The sequence below is a fragment of the Sander vitreus genome, chromosome 22 (assembly GCF_031162955.1).
Source record: "Sander vitreus isolate 19-12246 chromosome 22, sanVit1, whole genome shotgun sequence".
NCBI lineage: Eukaryota > Metazoa > Chordata > Actinopteri > Perciformes > Percidae > Sander > Sander vitreus.
Window position 1 is genome coordinate 554,602 of NC_135876.1, and position 20,549 is coordinate 575,150.

Consider the following 20,549-nt stretch of genomic DNA (forward strand, 5'->3'; position numbering starts at 1 on the left):
TATTAACACCTCCCAGAAGGCAACAGTTCAAAGAGGTGATGGCCAGGGTGGGTATAGTCTTTTATGATGTTAGTAGTCTATATTCACGACTTTACGCGTCTGGGATTGGTGCGTTGCCGTCGGAAATTCCGCTGGATGTCCCTCTTTACGGCCGGATGTCCCTTACCTTCCTCTGTCTCTGTGTTGGCGTTCTAACCTCTGGTGGATTTGTGAGGACTATGGTTAACTGCTCCTCAGATCTCTGCAGGGTAAATCCAGACAGCTAGCTAGACTATCTGTCCAATCGGAGTTTTCTGTTGCACGACTAAAACTACTTTTGAACGTACACATGTTCCACCAAAACAAGTTCCTTCCAGAGGCTCTTTTGCAGAGGCACCGTGGCTCCGTCTGGTGCTTAGCGTAAGTGTATAAGTAGAATATCAGCAACAGGTTAGACTGGTCCTGACATCATTCTGAAGTTATGAGGCTGTGCCGGCATCCTCAGATCACATGCACAGCGACGCCACGACTGATGAGGGAGAATGAGTAGCTTCTTCCTCGACACATCCGAGTAAGAATGAAACATGAAGGTGGAACGTGTCTGTAAAATGACTTAAAGTTATTGGGCCTCATTCACTACCGTTCTTACAAAGAAATGTGTTCTTAAACCCCACTTACGCACTTTTTTTGATTGATTCTGACATTCACTAATGTTTTCTTATCTTGGATTTGTTCTTAGCTGAGAACAAAATCTACGAACACTCAAGAGCACTCTTACGCACATTTGAGTGATGAGTTTGCTCCAAATAATTGGTTACTGCATTTTATTTAAATGTACAGTTGTTTACAATGATAGTATTGTACTGCAATGTACTTCTGATCATTTGTTTAAAAAAAATCATAGTATGCAAAGAAACACTAACACTGCAATTTACATCCGCAATTAAACTGATTAAACCCTGCGTTACTTGGTGATTGATGGCACTATTTTATAGGGCCAAAATGGAGTGGTTTTTACTTCGTTACATTTTGCAGCAATTCTCTATACTTTCTACTCCACTACATTTCTACAACGTTCCGTTACATTTTCTGATCAGTTTTTCCCCCTGCCAAAACGTCTTCCTGACCGTCCCACGTTTGTCTCACCAGTGAATTTGGTTGTCATAGATATACATGGGGCACCGTCGATCCTTCATCAGCTTCCAAGCCAGCTCCGTGCTCCAGAGCCCGGGTGCAGCGCCGCTGACCCTCGGTAATACAGCCTCCGGTAAAAGTGAAAATGAAAATGTTTGTTTTTTATTATTCCCGTTTTTAAATCATAGTTGCCTCTCCACAGTGTCATTTACTCCTCCACCAGGCTGCATAACACGCGTTCATATCTTATTTATTTGGCTGAACCTCTTCACATCTCCTCCCCATTTTCGCTGCTTCACACACTTTATTTGCTTACTTGCATGGTTAAAGAAAGTAAAACCGTCTTAAAATACATCCATGAATAAAACCAACCACATTCCGATTCTAACAACATATTACCGTTTTATGCTGATTAGGATAGGAGATCTTCTACTTTTACTAAAGTAAATATGTCTCTGGTTATTTGTACTTTTACTAAAGTAAGTATGTCTCTGGTTATTTGTACTTTTACTTAAGTAGGCTACTGAGATTCAGTACTTTCTCCATCACTGCAATGTACAAGTCATCTGCGACTCCGACAATTATCTCTTGAACGCAGTCTCACAGGAAGTGTCATGTCCTTTCAATTACGAAGACATGGGATTCATCAATCCTAAAAACACAGGTGCGAAAAATTCTGATGTTTAAGGACACGTCATAAATCCGACGTAGACTTTTCTTAAGGGCTTTCTTAAGATCACATTTAAGAGAAAACTTAGGAAGATATTGGTGAATGAGGCCCATTGTCCATAAGATTTTCATCTAGTTAATTAGTGGGAATGCTGATTCAGCAGCATTCCCACTATTGTTATCCTGTTCTTTATTTTTCTGCTTCTTATTATTCCGTACGTTTTTTGGCTCTCCGTAACTTCTGCATACGTTCAGCTATTAAAACCATTCAACTTTTAAAATGTTCCGCTCTTTCAGCTAATGATGGGACTTCTTCAACTTTTTTTCTACTATTTATACTTTTTTAAATATTAAGCTTTTAAACATTTTATTTTAACATTAAAGTCAATGAGAGCAAGCTTCAAATACTCTTCTGCTTCAAAATGTATCTCCTCCTACATTCTTTCACCTACAAAAGTGATTCAAACTTTAAACCATTCACAAAATATTCAGGTATTCGGGGTGTGCTCAGTGTTTTGATATCTTGTACAGTTTTTGTAAAAAAGCTATTTAAGTTTAGTGTACATTTCAGGAAATGTTATCGATTAAACAGAGTGTGTATGTAGCTTCTTAGAGTGAGTGATGTCACAGATTAGAGTGTGGAGCTTCGAAAAAATTATCTTAATCCTTGCTCTATAAACTGCTCTCACACCCACAATATGTACTTGTCATACACAATTTATACATCAAGCCTTATACTTTTGGCTCAGTGAGCTTCCAAATGACAACAGTTCCAAATCTTCTTCCATTCGCTCCCCTGTTAAAGATCCTTCACATTTCAGAGCGAAATACAGAGCAAACCACTTTTTTTAAATCACTGATATGCCCACATTTTTAAGTTTATCCATATGAATTTTATATGATTACGTTCAGAAAGGCCTTGTGGTGCTCAAGATGAGGTCATCTGACTGATAGCACTTATCGTTTTAGCAGACTGAGCCTTTATTTGAGAGCTCGATCTCAGTGTCTCTGAATAGCTGCAGTGTGCCATATTAACAGCAGGTGCTGTGGTCGTCAGCTGATCAAAGAGATCTCGTCACAGAGATCAAAGGGCGTTTAGTCACGGGTCATTAGTAGCCATGACAACACAGTCAACTTGAATACTACAGGCATTAATATGAACATGAGTCTACAGTCAGGTCCATAAATAGATATCCATATCTAATCTTTTTGGCTCTATACACCACCACAATGGAGATGAACTGAAACGAACAAGATGTGCTTTAACTGCAGACTTTCAGCTTTAATTTGAGGGTATTTACATCCAAACCAGGTGAACGGTGTAGGAATTACAACAGTTTGTATATGTGCCTCCCACTTTTTAAGGGACCAAAAGTAATGGGACAATTGGCTGCTCAGCTGTTCCATGGCCAGGTGTGTGTTATTCCCTCATTATCCCATTTGCAAGGAGCAGATAAAAGGTCCAGAGTTCATTTCAAGTGTGCTATTTGCATTTGGAATCTGTTGCTGTCAACTCTCAATATGAGATCCAAAGAGCTGTCACTATCAGTGAAGCAAGCCATCATTAGGCTGAAAAATCTAAACAAACCTATCAGAGAGATAGCAAAAACATTAGGTGTGGCCAAATCAACTGTTTGGAACATTCTTAAAAAGAAAGAACGCACCGGTGAGCTCAGCAACACCAAAAGACCCGGAAGACCACGGAAAACAACTGTGGTGGATGACCGAAGAATACTTTCCCTGGTGAAGAAAACACCCTTCACAACAGTTGGCCAGATCAAGAACACTCTCCAGGAGGTAGGTGTATGTGTGTCAAAGTCAACAATCAAGAGAAGACTTCACCAGAGTGAATACAGAGGGTTCACTACAAGATGTAAACCATTGGTGAGCCTCAAAAACAGGAAGGCCAGATTAGAGTTTGCCAAACAACATCTAAAAAAGCCTTCACATTTCTGGAACAACATCCTATGGACAGATGAGACAAAGATCAACTTGTACCAGAGTGATGGGAAGAGAAGAGTATGGAGAAGGAAAGGAACTGCTCATGATCCAAAGCATACCACCTCATCAGTGAAGTATGGTGGTGGTAGTGTCATGGCGTGGGCATGTATGGCTGCCAATGGAACTGGTTCTCTTGTATTTATTGATGATGTGACTGCTGACAAAAGCAGCAGGATGAATTCTGAAGTGTTTCGGGCAATATTATCTGCTCATATTCAGCCAAATGCTTCAGAACTCATTGGACGGCGCTTCACAGTGCAGATGGACAATGACCCAAGCATACTAGCAAAAGCAACCAAAGAGTTTTTTAAGGGAAAGAAGTGGAATGTTATGCAATGGCCAAGTCAATCACCTGACCTGAATCCGATTGAGCATGCATTTCACTTGCTGAAGACAAAACTGAAGGGAAAATGCCCCAAGAACAAGCAGGAACTGAAGACAGTTGCAGTAGAGGCCTGGCAGAGCATCACCAGGGATGAAACCCAGCGTCTGGTGATGTCTATGCCTTCCAGACTTCAGGCTGGAATTGAATGCAAAGGATTTGCAACCAAGTATTAAAAAGTGAAAGTTTGATTTATGATTGTTAATCTGTCCCATTACTTTTGGTCCCTTAAAAAGTGGGAGGCACATATACAAACTGTTGTAATTCCTACACCGTTCACCTGATTTGGATGTAAATACCCTCAAATTAAAGCTGAAAGTCTGCAGTTAAAGCACATCTTGTTCGTTTCATTTCAACTCCATTGTGGTGGTGTATAGAGCCAAAAAGATTAGAATTGTGTCGATGTCCCAATATTTATGGACCTGACTGTATATCCACTACTGTCTGTCTGTCATTCTCTCTCTCTCTTTCCCTCCCTCCCTCCAGGGTCATTTGTGATTTCATCCATGTATATAGCCCGCTTCTTTTCAGGCAATATATTCACCTCTCAGCTCTTTAGGGTCATGCTCGTTTGTTCTACGCAATGGATATGGCTGATAATAATACAAAGTATTCATACTTTCAGCCTTTTTAGTCAATTTATTGGAACTTCCACTTTTGACGGTATTACAGTTCAGCTTCCAGCTTTTATAGAAATGTTTTTCGACTGTTAGCTTATTAAGGTAATGCAGTTCAGCTTCCAACTGACACTTTTACATTTCAAATTCCAAATTTTTCAGCAGTGCAGTGCAAACCAGATTTTTTTGAACATTTTTTTTGATTTCTGCATTTTAATACATGTTTCTCATAGCATTTGTAAGTCTTCCATACTTAATCAGAGAGATAGCAAAAACATTAGGTGTGGCCAAATCAACTGTTTGGAACATTCTTAAAAAGAAAGAACGCACCGGTGAGCTCAGCAACACCAAAAGACCCGGAAGACCACGGAAAACAACTGTGGTGGATGACCGAAGAATACTTTCCCTGGTGAAGAAAACACCCTTCACAACAGTTGGCCAGATCAAGAACACTCTCCAGGAGGTAGGTGTATGTGTGTCAAAGTCAACAATCAAGAGAAGACTTCACCAGAGTGAATACAGAGGGTTCACTACAAGATGTAAACCATTGGTGAGCCTCAAAAACAGGAAGGCCAGATTAGAGTTTGCCAAACAACATCTAAAAAAGCCTTCACATTTCTGGAACAACATCCTATGGACAGATGAGACAAAGATCAACTTGTACCAGAGTGATGGGAAGAGAAGAGTATGGAGAAGGAAAGGAACTGCTCATGATCCAAAGCATACCACCTCATCAGTGAAGTATGGTGGTGGTAGTGTCATGGCGTGGGCATGTATGGCTGCCAATGGAACTGGTTCTCTTGTATTTATTGATGATGTGACTGCTGACAAAAGCAGCAGGATGAATTCTGAAGTGTTTCGGGCAATATTATCTGCTCATATTCAGCCAAATGCTTCAGAACTCATTGGACGGCGCTTCACAGTGCAGATGGACAATGACCCGAAGCATACTGCAAAAGCAACCAAAGAGTTTTTTAAGGGAAAGAAGTGGAATGTTATGCAATGGCCAAGTCAATCACCTGACCTGAATCCGATTGAGCATGCATTTCACTTGCTGAAGACAAAACTGAAGGGAAAATGCCCCAAGAACAAGCAGGAACTGAAGACAGTTGCAGTAGAGGCCTGGCAGAGCATCACCAGGGATGAAACCCAGCGTCTGGTGATGTCTATGCCTTCCAGACTTCAGGCTGGAATTGAATGCAAAGGATTTGCAACCAAGTATTAAAAAGTGAAAGTTTGATTTATGATTGTTAATCTGTCCCATTACTTTTGGTCCCTTAAAAAGTGGGAGGCACATATACAAACTGTTGTAATTCCTACACCGTTCACCTGATTTGGATGTAAATACCCTCAAATTAAAGCTGAAAGTCTGCAGTTAAAGCACATCTTGTTCGTTTCATTTCAACTCCATTGTGGTGGTGTATAGAGCCAAAAAGATTAGAATTGTGTCAATGTCCCAATATTTATGGACCTGACTGTATATCCACTACTGTCTGTCTGTCATTCTCTCTCTCTCTTTCCCTCCCTCCCTCCAGGGTCATTTGTGATTTCATCCATGTATATAGCCCGCTTTTTTTCAGGCAATATATTCACCTCTCAGCTCTTTAGGGTCATGCTTGTTTGTTCTACGCAATGGATATGGCTGATAATAATACAAAGTATTCATACTTTCAGCCTTTTTAGTCAATTTATTGGAACTTCCACTTTTGACGGTATTACAGTTCAGCTTCCAGCTTTTATAGAAATGTTTTTCGACTGTTAGCTTATTAAGGTAATGCAGTTCAGCTTCCAACTGACACTTTTACATTTCAAATTCCAAATTTTTCAGCAGTGCAGTGCAAACCAGATTTTTTTGAACATTTTTTTTGATTTCTGCATTTTAATACATGTTTCTCATAGCATTTGTAAGTCTTCCATACTTAATAGATACATTCAGAACTCTTCAGAACGATGATCTACATCGATGGCATCGTTGAACTTTTAAAGTCAACAATTCAGTTTGGCGTCAGCTTTTAACTTTTTAATGAAATTCATACTTATTAAAACGATTTCAACTTTTTCAACTATTATCACTACTTTAACTTCTTGTCACGGATTAAACTATTCATCCAGTTTAGCTTTAGCAATTCAGCTATTCAGCATTCCCACGCATTTTCTGCAGGAAATGCATTTTCTAGTTGTCTGTTAAGTCCCTATCTATCAAAGAGTGAGTTAAAACAATGGTGATTGAGCATATGACCCATTGATGAAAGTGGTTGTATTTGCTGCTTTGTCAAGTAATAGGATCTGAGTGTCAGACGTGTGTGCACCCATGGTGTAATAAAGACAGGTTCAACAAGTATCAAGATAAAAGATAATAAAGTACTTTAAGTTCAAATTCTGTTGAAGACTTTGTTATTCAAACAGGCCTTTAGTTAGACAAGGGTTTTTATGGCCATCTGATTTTATGTAGGCTACTTATGTCTTCTAATTATTGTATTTCACTTTATTGTGAAGCACTTTATGATTTTTATCTGTGAAAAAATATATATAAAAAATATATAAATAAATGTATATATTTATATTTATAAATGAATAAACTTTACTTACTTACTAATGTATACAGATAAAGATAAAAAAGATAAGTGATATATACAATTAGAAAAGATTAAAAAAAGATAGGCTTCATAATATATACAATACAGTGAAGAAATGGGGAAACACGTCTCCGACTCACAGACCATCAGCACCGGATCGCCCCAGGGCTGTGTTCTTTCTCCTCTGCTCTTCTCCCTGTACACCAACAGCTGCACCTCCAGTCACCAGTCTGTCAAGCTTCTGAAGTTTGTGGACGACACCTCCCTCATCAGACTCCTCTCTGATGGTGACGAGTCCGCCTACAGGTGGGAGGCTGACCACCTGGTGACCTGGTGCAAGCAAAACAACCTAGTGCTCAACGCTCTAAAGACAGTGGAGATGGTCGTGGACTTCAGGAAGAACCCAGCCCCACCTGCCCCCACCACCCTCTGTGGCTCCACAATTGACACTGTGGAGTCTTTCCGCTTCCTGGGAACTGCCATCTCCCAGGACCTCAAGTGGGAGCTGAACATCAGCTCCCTCGTCAAGAAAGCACAACAGAGGATGTACTTCCTGCGGCAGCTGAAGAAATTCAACCTGCCAAAGACAATGATGGTGCACTTCTACACAGCCATCATTGAGTCCATCCTCACATCCTCCATCACCATCTGGTACACTGCTGCAACTGCCAAGGACAAGGGCAGACTGTTCTCACATCCTCCATCACCATCTGGTACGCTGCTGCCACAGCCAAGGACAAGGGCAGACTGTTCTCACATCCTCCATCACCATCTGGTACGCTGCTGCCACAGCCAAGGACAAGGGCAGACTGCAGCGTGTCATTTGGTCAGCAGAGAAGGTGATTGGCTGCAATCTGCCGCCGCTCCAGGACCTGAACGCCCCCAGGACTCTGAAGCGTGCTGGAAAGATTGTGGCCGACCCCTCGCACCCCGGACACAAACTCTTTGAGCCACTCCCCTCTGGCAGGAGGCTGAGGTCCATCAGGACCAAAACCTCACGTCACAAGGACAGCTTTTTCCCCTCCACCACTAGCCTTATTAACAAGGCCCGGACCCCACCCTGACTCTCCCCCCCTCTGGCTCTACATGCCACTGTACTTAATCTGCTCTTAATTCTTACTCTCTTATTTTTAATACATTCTGTGTGTGTGTGTGTGTGTGTGTGTCTATATATATATATATATATATATATATATATATATATATATATATATATATATATTTATACTTATATTGTTTGTTCTGTTTAACCTGTTTGTTTAACTTATTTTAGAGAATGTGTGACGTGCACCAACAACACCAAAATAAATTCCTTGTATGTGTAAAAAACATACTTGGCAATAAAGCTTTTCTGATTCTGATTCTGAAATTATAAAAAGTGCAAATGTAAGGCAAAACCAAACAGTAGCCTATAGAAAACTAAATGTTTTGAAAATGTGCAATGTAATGGAAAATTGTTCCTGAGAGAGAGGGGGGGGGAGAGAGTGAAGAGTTCTTGGGGGAAGAGGGAACGCATGTACCTCCCCTTCTCCTCCTCCTCCTCCTCCTCCTCCTCCTCTGTTCCTTCCTTGTTTGCCATTGAATTCTTGACCTACGTCTGAGTATGCTGTGGAGTTTCAACGATTCCTATGCGATGGTGGTATAGTGGTGAGCATAGCTGCCTTCCAAGCAGTTGACCCGGGTTCGATTCCCGGCCATCGCATCTTTTTTCGTGTAAAGGCAGATGGAGCAGACATTTAATGTTAGTTTGTAGTCTGTCTAGCAGCGCTGCCATCTCTGCACTCGCGCATCACAAACTGCGTTGAGTCGCACTCGCAACTTCTTTTATGTAGCCTATCATGCTTTGAAAGTGTGAGGTCTGAGTTTACACTGTGCTCACTTTCAACAGACAGGCAGGCTGTGGAGACCTTTTTTAAGTATAATGAAGAGTTCTCGCACGTTCAGTGTGGTGTACATGTTTACCGTACCGACGCGCTTCACGGAGGGTTTAGCTCTACGCGTGGATGAGTCATTACTCCTGCAGTACATTTATTTTAACTTTAAAACAACGCCGAAACATTGCAATTTAGCCAGGGATCTAACAGTCCGGATAGTTGCAACGTGTCATACTTGCTGGGATGTTACCTGATATCAGTTGCAGTAGGCGCATAGGTTTCCATATTTCCTCTTAATTTGTCCTGTACATTAGAGATTTGCGATGGCCGGGAATCGTACCCGAGTCAACTGCTCCGCGCGCTTAACTCTCTGAACTTGTACCATTCATTCTCTATGGTAACTCTTAAAGTACGGCTGTCATATATTTGTGGCCACAAGCCGGGTTTTGGGGGCGCTGTTCCCCCCTGTGGATAAAGTTAAGGAGAGCCTCTTTTTTTCTTGTTTCCTTACAAACTGTCGGACTTTTATGAGGCTGAAAGACACAAAAAGGGCACAACTATATTCTCAGAAGGCGAACCACTGCTACTTGGCCGAAGTGATTAGCGCAACACCTGAAAAGCACCGTTGTTACTCTCTGCTCCTCACCACGGGGCTTCTCAGGTGCTGCAAGCAAATCACTCCGCCCAAGTAGCAGAAGTAGCAGTGCTTCACCTCCTGAGAATATAGTTCCCAGTATGTATACGGTTAGAAGACGGCTGTGTGTCATGTGACCTTGTTATTTGTACACCCTGTGACTATACAATTCACAACATGTAAATAGGAACATGTTGGCATTATTTTGTCACTTATTGGGAGCAGCAGGCTAGTTAGAGCCGGTTACCTCCAGGATCTGTGCTAAGCTAGGCTAGATGGAGCCAGTTACCTCCAGGATCTGTGCTAAGCTAGGCTAGATGGAGCCGGTTACCTTCAGGATCTGTGCTAAGCTAGGCTAGATGGAGCCAGTTACCTCCAGGATCTGTGCTAAGCTAGGCTAGTTGGAGCCGGTTACCTCCAGGATCTGTGCTAAGCTAGGCTAGATGGAGCCAGTTACCTCCAGGATCTGTGCTAAGCTAGGCTAGATGGAGCCGGTTACCTCCAGGATCTGTGCTAAAGGAGAATTCCGGTTGATTTCAACCCGTAGCTCTGTTATTTGTAAATTTGGAGTGCTGTCAGCAGAGAGAAAAACGAAACCAATCGGTGCTGCCTACACCGTGTTATCCTCCTGCTAGCGTTAGCACCCAGGAGGCTGAAACAGGGCAGGTTTTAAACCTGTTTTTAGCCTCTTAACATGCTGGAGATGTCGTTCCAAGTGTCTCCCCATGTGCAGTGATTCCTTCTGAGGGAACACAGGGAATCTGACTGCAGGAGATGTGACAGAAATGCATAAAAGTTGTGCTAATTAAGCTCTGTTTAAAAGTAAGTGCTGTAGTACAACTAGCAGGAGACAAGTTGCAATTGAGGTAAGTTTGGAGACAGTACCTTATTTAATCATTAACTTAATAAATATTTTTGTTGTATCTCTTTTCGGTGTTGTAGTTTGCATGACGTTCCCAAAGTCTTCCTTTACCGGAACTAAACAGAGCTGAATTAACACAACCTTTATGCATTTCTTTCACATCTACTGCAGCCATATTCACTGTGTTCCCTCAGAAGGAATCACTCCACATGGGTAGGCACTTTGAATGACATTTCAAACATGTTAAGAGGCTAAAAACAGGTGACCGGATTTCTGAGACAAAATCTGGGGACATTTTCAGTTCAGAAGCATAAATACCTCCAAAACAGTAGACCTAGAGCTGCACTGGGGCACAAGCCCCCCTAGGGGGGTCCATGGGCATGCCCCCCTGTAAGAAAATGTTGTCTATTTTAATGTTTAAATGCATCAATCTGGTGCACTTTGAAAAGAAATTCAGAGGACAGACTTGATTATTCTTATATCTATGGATGGGAATATTTGTGCTGTAGCCTGAGCTATTTTGCACTTTAATTATAACCATGCACACACAGGTGGAATAGTTTTTTCTTCATATTTTTGCATTAATGTCACTAGGAAGCATACCAGTAGAAATATATATTCATATTTGTAAGTGGGATATATACTGTATAAGTAAGTGGGATTGTCTGGAATCTGGCAATATAATAACCATTATGGTGGGATACACTGGCTAAGGAATTTACAAAAATGTCTGTAAATAAATAAATAGTCATCATAAATAGTTTACATGAGAATACATTATAAAGTTGTAGACCATGTAGAAATGTTGCAATTTCAAACCCAGATTACACGGGAACCGCTTGTTGGACCGATGCATGTGTTGAGTGAAGAGTTTGGGAGATATTTCACAGAGAGTAATGGGTGTGCAGAGATTTATGCAGAATGCAAATATGATAACATTTCATGTAAGTTCAATGTTCATTTTCTTGCAAACCATTTGTCAAAGCAATGGGGTTAACACTTTTGCATGCACTATATCCATGTCACATTCTCATTAGGGGCTGAGCCCCCCTAAAGGTCTGATCCTAGAATCACCCCTGCTGCTACTTCATACTTGTACTCCACTACACCTCAGAGGAAAATGTTGTAATGTTTACTGAACTACATTTATCTGACAGCTTTTGCTTTATTGCTTCACGCTGGGCTTGTTTCTGCAACAGCTCATTGAGTATTGGATACAATTAAAACTATTGAGGAAATATTTTCCTGTTACATTAGTCCAGTATTAAACGAGATCACTGCAGTCGGCAACGGTTAATGGACGTCAATTGTCCAGCTTGTATTTACGTTCATAAAAGTGCTCGTTTTGCCGCTGACAGACTCAGATTAATATTCTAAGTGTCTGACAACATTATGGAAAGGATTTCTAAGGAGGTCGACCTTTCTGTTAAAGAGCAAGATTAACACGTTAAAACGTCCGCGAAATAGCGTTCGCTAAACCCACCAGACTCCATGTAAATAAACAGTGATTTTAGCATCGTAAAATATGGGCATTCTAGAACATCTCTGAGCTCTGAGCAGCGCTGGCTCTGGCTGTCTTGAGCCTGCGCGTGTAGGGTGCTTGACTATTATTGGTCGTAACCAAAGGGTAGGGTCAGAAGCTTCAGTTTATATAAGGCCCCCCCTTGTCACATTTTTTAAAATAACAAACTCATTTACAAGGAAATAAAATCGACAAGACAAAAAAGATAAAAGAAATCAAACGGAAAGAAAAAACAAACAAAATCCGTCGATCGATGTTTTCTTTCTTTCATTAACATTTTGGGTCTGTCAGTCACAGTGAAAAGCGGGGACAACTCCAGCCGGGGACAGGTCACCGAAACTGGGGACGTCTGGTCACACTAGGCTAAAAGCACGTTTAAACCCTGCCCTGTTTCAGCCTCCTGGGTGCTAATGCTAGCAGGAGGATAACTCGGGGTAGGCAGCACCTATTATTTTTTTACTTTCAAATTTACAAACAATAGAGCTACGTGTTGAAATCGACCGGAATTCTCCTTTAAGCTAGGCTAGAGGTGGGGGTGTCAGACAGAGTTAGGACACGCACGGAGATGAGAAGGGTATGTCTGGACTTATCTAACTCTGGGGGACACGGGGAATAAGACAAAGTCCCAATAAGTCGGCGTGGTCCTTTAAGATCTTAGCTAATTTTGGCAATGAATTGCAGTCAAACAAAGAAACCGTAATTATGTAAAAAAAAAAAAAAATGTACAATAGACATTTATGTATTAATTGTCACAGGCCTAGTCCTTTTAAAGAATAATTATGTCTCCTCTCTTTGAGGACTCACCTGTGCTGTTGAGTGTGGCAGATATCAGACCAAAATCCTGTTTTGGTATCAACCAAAATGTGTCTGTCGCTAGACTACTTCCCAACAAATACAGTAGTTCCTTATTTGTCCCTGTTATTACAATCATTATTAAATAAATGCATCTCTTGAAACTTGCTCTTTGCATCAAATCATGTATAACATTCATGAATGTAACACAATCAGAGGCAACATGTTTCATGCAAAGACTTTTATTTATTTGTTTATGAACAGTCTGCAGTACTGTACAATAGCACACACTTGTCTCTATATTTCTGATCATCAACACTCAATGATCATTTCAAATATAGACAAACGTGCCTTCAAAACAGTTCCCTTTTCACAATAATCTAAAAAATACCTTGTTCTGTTTTAAATATGTAGAATACTTTTTTTTGGAAAATAAAATATACATTTTATGAAATATAACAGTTGTTTATTGGATAAACTATATAGTACCAAATGCAAATATATGCAAATATGCCTTCTCTCTGTGACTTCTTACGCATTTCATGCACAACAAAAAGGAGAAAAAAATAAAAAATAAAGATGCCGCGCATACAAAAGAAGCTGTACATACTTCTGTATGAAAATAGAAAATATCAAAGCAAGATGTGCACCAATAGTCTATATCATGTTACAAAGAACTTGCAGTACAAAAAAGACCTACGAATGGCCAGATAACACATTACCTGGAACACAGAGGTACGGCTACTGGGTTGGTAACAGGACAGAGACGAGACCTCGCGCTGAGCTTCCACTAGCCCCTTCTATGCAAATCTACAACCACATCCAACTAGGTTCAACATTAAATACTGGAGCAAAGAGTGACAGGGTCAAACAAGCAAACCAGAAGTTGCAGTTTTTCAGCTTTGAATTTTGATACTAACCCCAGTAAATGTAGGTGTCCAATGCATAGCAAAAAGTTTGGTTTGGTATGTTTTTTAATCTTCTTGTATTGCTGCCCCATACGTGAAGTGAGTGTAAACCAATTGCCAGTTATGCCCACAACACACAAACAACACACTGATATGTCAACACGAAATGATTGAACATGTTCAGATACTGTGAATATTCCAACAGCAATGTTCTGTACAGCATCAATATTAAGCTTCAACAGCTAAATAGTATTATTATTATTGCCAAAAACAACTCCCAAATGTTTTCATTAAAGTAAAAATGAATCACTGAAGTCCAGTTGAAATTAAGATTAGTAACAACTGACAATACTGGATGTGTTTACACACAAATGAAGTTCTCCACAGAAACAGTGTGTACAAGGCACACTGCGATCAATATAGCTACATCAGTTATTTCCCGTCCAAAAAAGCACTTCTGAAATCACACATGAACTAAGATGTGGACGAATGAAAAACAGGGTTAAATATAGACTTCAGGTAATGCCACAAAATATACATTTTCTTCTTTAACAGTATGACAATGAACAAAAATAACACTTAAATCAGACGCTTCTGATACACGTTGCTGATGCTGAGACTGACGGCGGTGGAGAACGGGGAGGGTGCCAACAGGAATCCCTCCAAGTGTAATCTCGGAGCATTTGAAGAGATTACCAGGTGCTCACTGGTAACATAAAGCCAATAATCTCAGCAGTGCAAACCTAACACTTGTACCAAAAGGTGGAGCTTAAAGCAAGACGTTTAAATGAGATCAGCTCCTGGAAATGGAGACTTACTCTCAAATCATGTCACAGATGTCCCGCGTACGACGACGATATTGCTCTTATAGTGAAACTATTCGAAGACCACAGTGTTTCTAATTGCAATCCAGGCTCTCTGAGTACATTCTCTATCACACAAGTATAAGAATAAACAGGGGGGTTCATTATTAGTAATACACCCAAGGACCACACTTTCAAAAATCTAGTCTTTTCTTAACATAGATAAGAAAATATACATTTCTTCAGCAATTAAATGATTTTAATTGATTGATATTCTTAATAAAATCGTATAACTCTTTCTTATTTACATTTGGTGTAGGTTAATACTGATTGTAATGCAATACTGTTGCTTTCTTGTTTTGTTTTTTTTACATGTTACATTTCTTATGTTTGTTGAGCAGAAGCACTTTTACATTCATTTTTCAACACCGAAGCTCGAGAAGGAGCCCAAGTGTAGACGGGAATAATGACATGCATTTTTCCGAAAATCCCCCCAAAAAAATGTCCACTTGCTGGAGCAAATGAACATTTGGAGAGGCGGAGAGAATGAAAGGACGAGGACGTTGAGGTTGAAAAGGCCTGGAGAATTAGGACCGGCGGGGGCCTTTACTTGGCTGTAAAAATGCTCTCGCAGCACCAGGTCAGTCAGTTCAGTGGAATGCGTAACAATATTGGAGGGGTCACGGCTGACTAAGCGGTGAGGCTAGATGAAAGCCTTTGTTGTTGGGGAAAAAGCTGTTAACTTGAGAACAGACAGATTTCCACTGAGGTTACACTCTCTCCACTCGACTGGGGTCGTAGGAGTCTGATGAGGGAAAGAGAAGAAAGAAAAGATGAGACAACACAATCAAAACAAGTCAGAACGACATTATTTGCCCTTACAAAGGTGGAAATTAAGGTACCCTGTGGAGTTTTTTGATCATTTGTTAAGCTCAAGGATTCACATGATGCCTGTTGGTGAGTAGTCTCGCTTTGCCAGACCTTCCTCCACAGCGCTGCGGAGGAGGGTCTGGCTAGTCCTCACAGCATTCCAGGATGGGAGAAAAACGTGCTCTCGTTTACTGACATTTCTTAAAACCAATCACAATTGTCTCGGGCGGTGCTAAGCTCCAGACGGAGCCACGGTGCCTCTGCAAAATAGTCTCAGGAAGGAACTTGTTTTGGTGGAACATGTGTACGTTCAAAAGTAGTTTTAGTGGTGCAACAGAAAACTCAGATTGGACAGATAGTCTAGCTAGCTGTCTGGATTTACCCTGCAGAGATCTGAGGAGCAGTTAACCATAGTCCTCACAAATCCACCAGAGGTTAAAACGCCAACACAGAGAAAGAGGAAGGGGACGGACATCCGGCCGAAATTAGGGACATTCGACGGACCTTCCAGCAGCACCGGAGCATGCCGGAAGAGGAACGTCCTGGATATAGACTAGTTGGTGAGTAACACTGAATGTAAACAATAACTTTGTTTACAAGAAACTCCTCAGGAAACCTTTATAACAGGGATCTTCAACAGGGGGTACGGGACCCCTAGGGGGTCCTCAGAGTCAGTGCAGGGGGGCCACCAAATTATTGTTAATTTTTGAAAGTTTAAAAAAAATAATAAAAAGTCCTAACATTAATCCAACGTATAACTCCCCACTGCTTGCTGGCCTATAGGTAATGTTGCCATCCACAGATACAGTTAATAAGGATTCACTCTGCCACAAATATGTATGTTTAAAATTAAACATGATTTATCAAGTCATGCCAACAATTATAAGGCTATTATTAGCTTAGGCTTTAGGCCACCTTACATCTAATTGTAGGCCCAGTTTATTATGCCACTTAATTTTATACAATATATGTATATATAGATATAGATCTCTCTTTCAGTTGCTTTGAAGGAATAGATCAACATTTTGGGAAATAGGTTTATTTGCTATTTTTTTGGGACAATGAGATAAGAAGATTGATACCAGTCCCTTGACTGTGCATTAAGTACGTAGCTGGAGTTGGAACAGGTTTAGACTAGCTTAGCATAACATCATGGAAGTATGGGGAAACAGCTTGTCTGGCTCAGTCCAAAGACCTAGGGCACCTAATCTCAATCTCAAAACGGTGTGCACCGTTTTGCTACGGTTTCCGCATTGAACGGCATGTTTCCTCAGAACGGTGTGAAACAGCGTGCAACAGCTATGAGATATGTTTTCTCTCGTTTGGTGGGTGTGTCTCTCGTTTATTGGCTGTGTCACAGGTGATACCCAATCAGCAGAGACGTGTCTGTAAACTTGTGGTAATAAAAAGGCAGAGCGCTTGCGCACACAACAGGATGTTCAACGCCCCCCCGTTTCAGTTTAAAAAAAACCTTATTGCTACGTTTTGTCGGGGCTGAACGTGGCAAACCACATACCCACTCAAGCTAAGCACTTAATGCACATACACTGTTATCCCGAATTAGTTGACCCGTTGCCTTTAACCGTTTAAGTTTTTACACAAGGTGAAACTTACACAGGTGAAGTTGTATTAGCACAGAGCAGTAAATCAAGTTTACATTAGCACTCATTACTAAAAATCATTTACTTTTGTTAAAATAAATATGGAACACTAAGCTCTACTTATCAAAACTATAGAAAGGAATCATTCTCATAAATATGTTTTTTTCTTTATAACAGTATAGTTTTAAGAACAATATATTCAATACATTAGTTCCAGTAAAACAGAAAGGATGACAACACTCAGATACTTTCCCACATGCTCTGCATAAATCTGAGTAACCTTACACTATCCTATCTCACTGCCCAGACCCAATCAGTCCCCCCCCCCAGGTCTCGGTCATGGTGCAACAATAAATGTAGCTCAACATGAACACTAAATCAACCAAACTAAAACCCAGATAATATAAATGCACACCCAAAACAGTAACAGAAAATTATTAAAACACACTTTAACTAGGACAGAAACTGTTCACAACATATATTTGTTCCCATGAGCCTTTGCACCACTTCAGCGCAGAACAGTTCAAATGAGCACCGCCCCTCCCATACAGAAACTTAAGATCCTTAGTTATCACTAGAGTTGGGTACCGAAATCCTACGCAAACGGTAGTATTCGGACCGGATTAGAACGCAAATTTCGGTTCCTCATTTCGGTCCCGACTGAAATATTTTCCCTCTGTCGCTGCGCTTCTCCGGGAACCATCACCTTATCGTGGTGGAGAGGTTTGTGTGTCCCTATGAACCTGAGGGCTGTGTTGTCTGGAGCTTTGTGCTCCTGGTAGGGTCTCCCAAGGCAAAGTGGTCTCAGGTGAGGGGCCAGACAAAGAATGGTTCAAAAATCCTATGAAAAAATCGAGGAAGGGATGAAGTGACCCTGCCCGGAGGAAGCCCGGGGCCCCCGTCTGGAGCCAGGCCCAGATGGAGGGCTCGTCAGCGAGCGTCTGGTGGCCGGGTTTGCCACGGAGCCCGGTCGGGCACAGCCCGAAAAAGCTACGTGGCGGACATCCCTCCATCCCATGGGCCCACCACCTGTGGGAGGAACCGCTGGGGGTCGGGTGCGCTGCCACATGGGTGGCAGTGAAGGTCAGGGGCCTCGACGGACCAGACCCGGGCAGCAGAGGCTGGCTCTGGGGGACGTGGAATGTCACCTCTCTGTGGGGGAAGGAGCCGGAACTTGTGCGGGAGGTGGAGCGCTACCGGTTAGATCTGGTGGGGGCTTACCTCTACGCACAGTCTTGGTTCTGGAACCATACTCCTGGATAGGGGTTGGACTCTTTTCTTCTCCGGAGTTGCCCAGGGTGTGAGGCGCCGGGCGGGTGTGGGGATACTCACAAGCCCCCGGCTGAGCGCCGCTACGTTGGAGTTTAACCCGGTGGGACGAGAGGGTCGCCTCCCTACGCCTGCGGGTTGTGGGGGGGAAAACTCTGACTGTTGTTTGTGCATATGCACCAAACAAGAGTTCAGAGTATTCGGCCTTCTTGGAGACCTTGAGTGGAGTCCTGCATGGGGCTCCAGTCGGGGACTCCATAGTTCTGCTGGGGGGACTTCAACGCGCACGTGGGTAATGATGGAGACACATGGAGAGCGTGATTGGGAGGAACGGCCTCCCTGATCTAAACCAGAGTGGTTGTTTGTTGTTGGACTTCTGTGCTAGTCATGGATTGTCTATAACGAACACCATGTTCGAACATAGGGATGCTCATAAGTGTACTTGGTACCAGAGCACCCTAGGCCAAAGGTCAATGATCGATTTTATAATCGTTTCATCTGATCTGAGGCCATATGTTTTTGGACACTCGGGTGAAGAGAGGGGCAGAGCTGTCAACCGATCACCATCTGGTGGTGAGTTGGGTCAGGGGGTGGGGGGAAGACTCTGGACAGACCTGGTAAGCCCAAACGGGTAGTGCGGGTAAATTGGGAACGTCTGGAGGAGGCCCCTGTCCGACAGACTTTCAACTCACACCTCCGGCGGAGCTTTTCGTGCATCCCTGTGGAGGCTGGGGGCATTGAACCTGAGTGGACAATGTTCAAAGTTTCCATTGCTGAAGCTGCGGTGAGGAGCTGTGGTCTTAGGGTCTTAGGTGCCTCAAGGGGCGGTAACCCACGAACACCGTGGTGGACACCGGTGGTCAGGGAAGCCGTCCGACTGAAGAAGGAGTCTTTCCGGGATATGTTATCCCAGGCGACTCCGGAGGCAGTTGCAAGGTACCGAAGGGCCCGAAGGGCTGCAGCCTCTGCCGTGAAAGAGGCAAAGCAGCGTGTGTGGGAGAAGTTCGGAGAAGACATGGAGAAGGACTTTCGGTCGGCACCAAGGTACTTCTGGAAAACCGTTCGCCACCTCAGGAGGGGGAAGCGGGAACCATCCAAGCTGTGTACAGTAAGGATGGGGACGCTGTTGACCTCAACTGAGGAGGTAATAGGGCGGTGGAAGGAGCACTTTGAGGAACTCCTAAATCCGACTAATCGCCCTCTATGGTAGAGGCAGAGCTGGAGGATGAGGGGGGATTGGCATCAATTTCCCTGGTGGAGGTTGCTGAGGTAGTTAAACAACTCCACAGTGGCAAAGCCCCAGGAATTGATGAGATCCGTCCAGAAATGCTTAAAGCTCTGGGTGTGGAGGGGTTGTCTTGGTTGACACGCCTCTTCAACATTGCGTGGAAGTCTGGGACGGTGCCTAAGGAGTGGCAGACCGGGGTGGTGGTTCCCCCTTTTTAAAAAGGGGGACCAGAGGGTGTGTGCCAATTACAGGGGTATCACACTTCTCAGCCTCCCCGGTAAAGTCTACTCCAAGGTGCTGGAAAGGAGGGTTCGGGTCGATAGTCGAATCTCAGGTTGAAGAGGAACAATGCAGATTCCGTCCTGGTCGTGGAACAACGGACCAGATCTTTACTCTCGCAAGGATCCTGGAGGGAGCCTGGGAGTATGCCCAACCAGTCTACATGTGTTTTGTGGATCTGGAGAAGGCGTATGACCGGGTGCCCCGGGAGATACTGTGGGAGGTGCTGCGGGAGTACAGGGTGAGGGGGTCCCTTCTCAGGGCCATCCAATCTCTGTACGACCAAAGCGAGAGCTGTGTCGGGTTCTCGGCAGTAAGTCGGACTCGTTTCAGGTGAGAGTTGGCCTCCGCCAGGGCTGCGCTTTGTCACCAATCCTGTTTGTAGTATTTATGGACAGGATATCGAGGCGTAGTCGGGGTGGAGAGGGGTTGCAGTTCGGTGGGCTGGGGATCTCATCGCTGCTTTTTGCAGATGATGTGGTCCTGATGGCATCATCGGCCTGTGACCTTCAGCACTCACTGGATCGGTTCGCAGCCGAGTGTGAGCGG

The 20,549-nt window shown here is 42.8% G+C and overlaps 1 protein-coding gene and 1 non-coding gene across 4 annotated transcripts in view; one reads left to right on the forward strand and one right to left on the reverse strand.

The window, feature by feature from the left end:
- The first annotated feature begins 8,988 nt into the window (after positions 1–8,988).
- trnag-ucc (transfer RNA glycine (anticodon UCC)) lies at positions 8,989–9,060 on the forward strand. The gene has a single exon. It is a non-coding gene; the product is annotated as a tRNA-Gly (tRNA).
- A 4,208-nt stretch (positions 9,061–13,268) lies between these two features.
- The window catches only part of jcada (junctional cadherin 5 associated a), a 30,066-nt gene continuing 22,785 nt past the window's right edge, over positions 13,269–20,549 (reverse strand). For all 3 annotated transcript variants that reach the window (XM_078280432.1, XM_078280433.1, XM_078280434.1), the window contains exon 5: positions 13,269–15,558. In XM_078280432.1, coding sequence (XP_078136558.1) covers positions 15,524–15,558 — 35 coding nt within the window. In that variant the 3' untranslated portion in view covers positions 13,269–15,523. The remainder of the gene's footprint in view (positions 15,559–20,549) is intronic.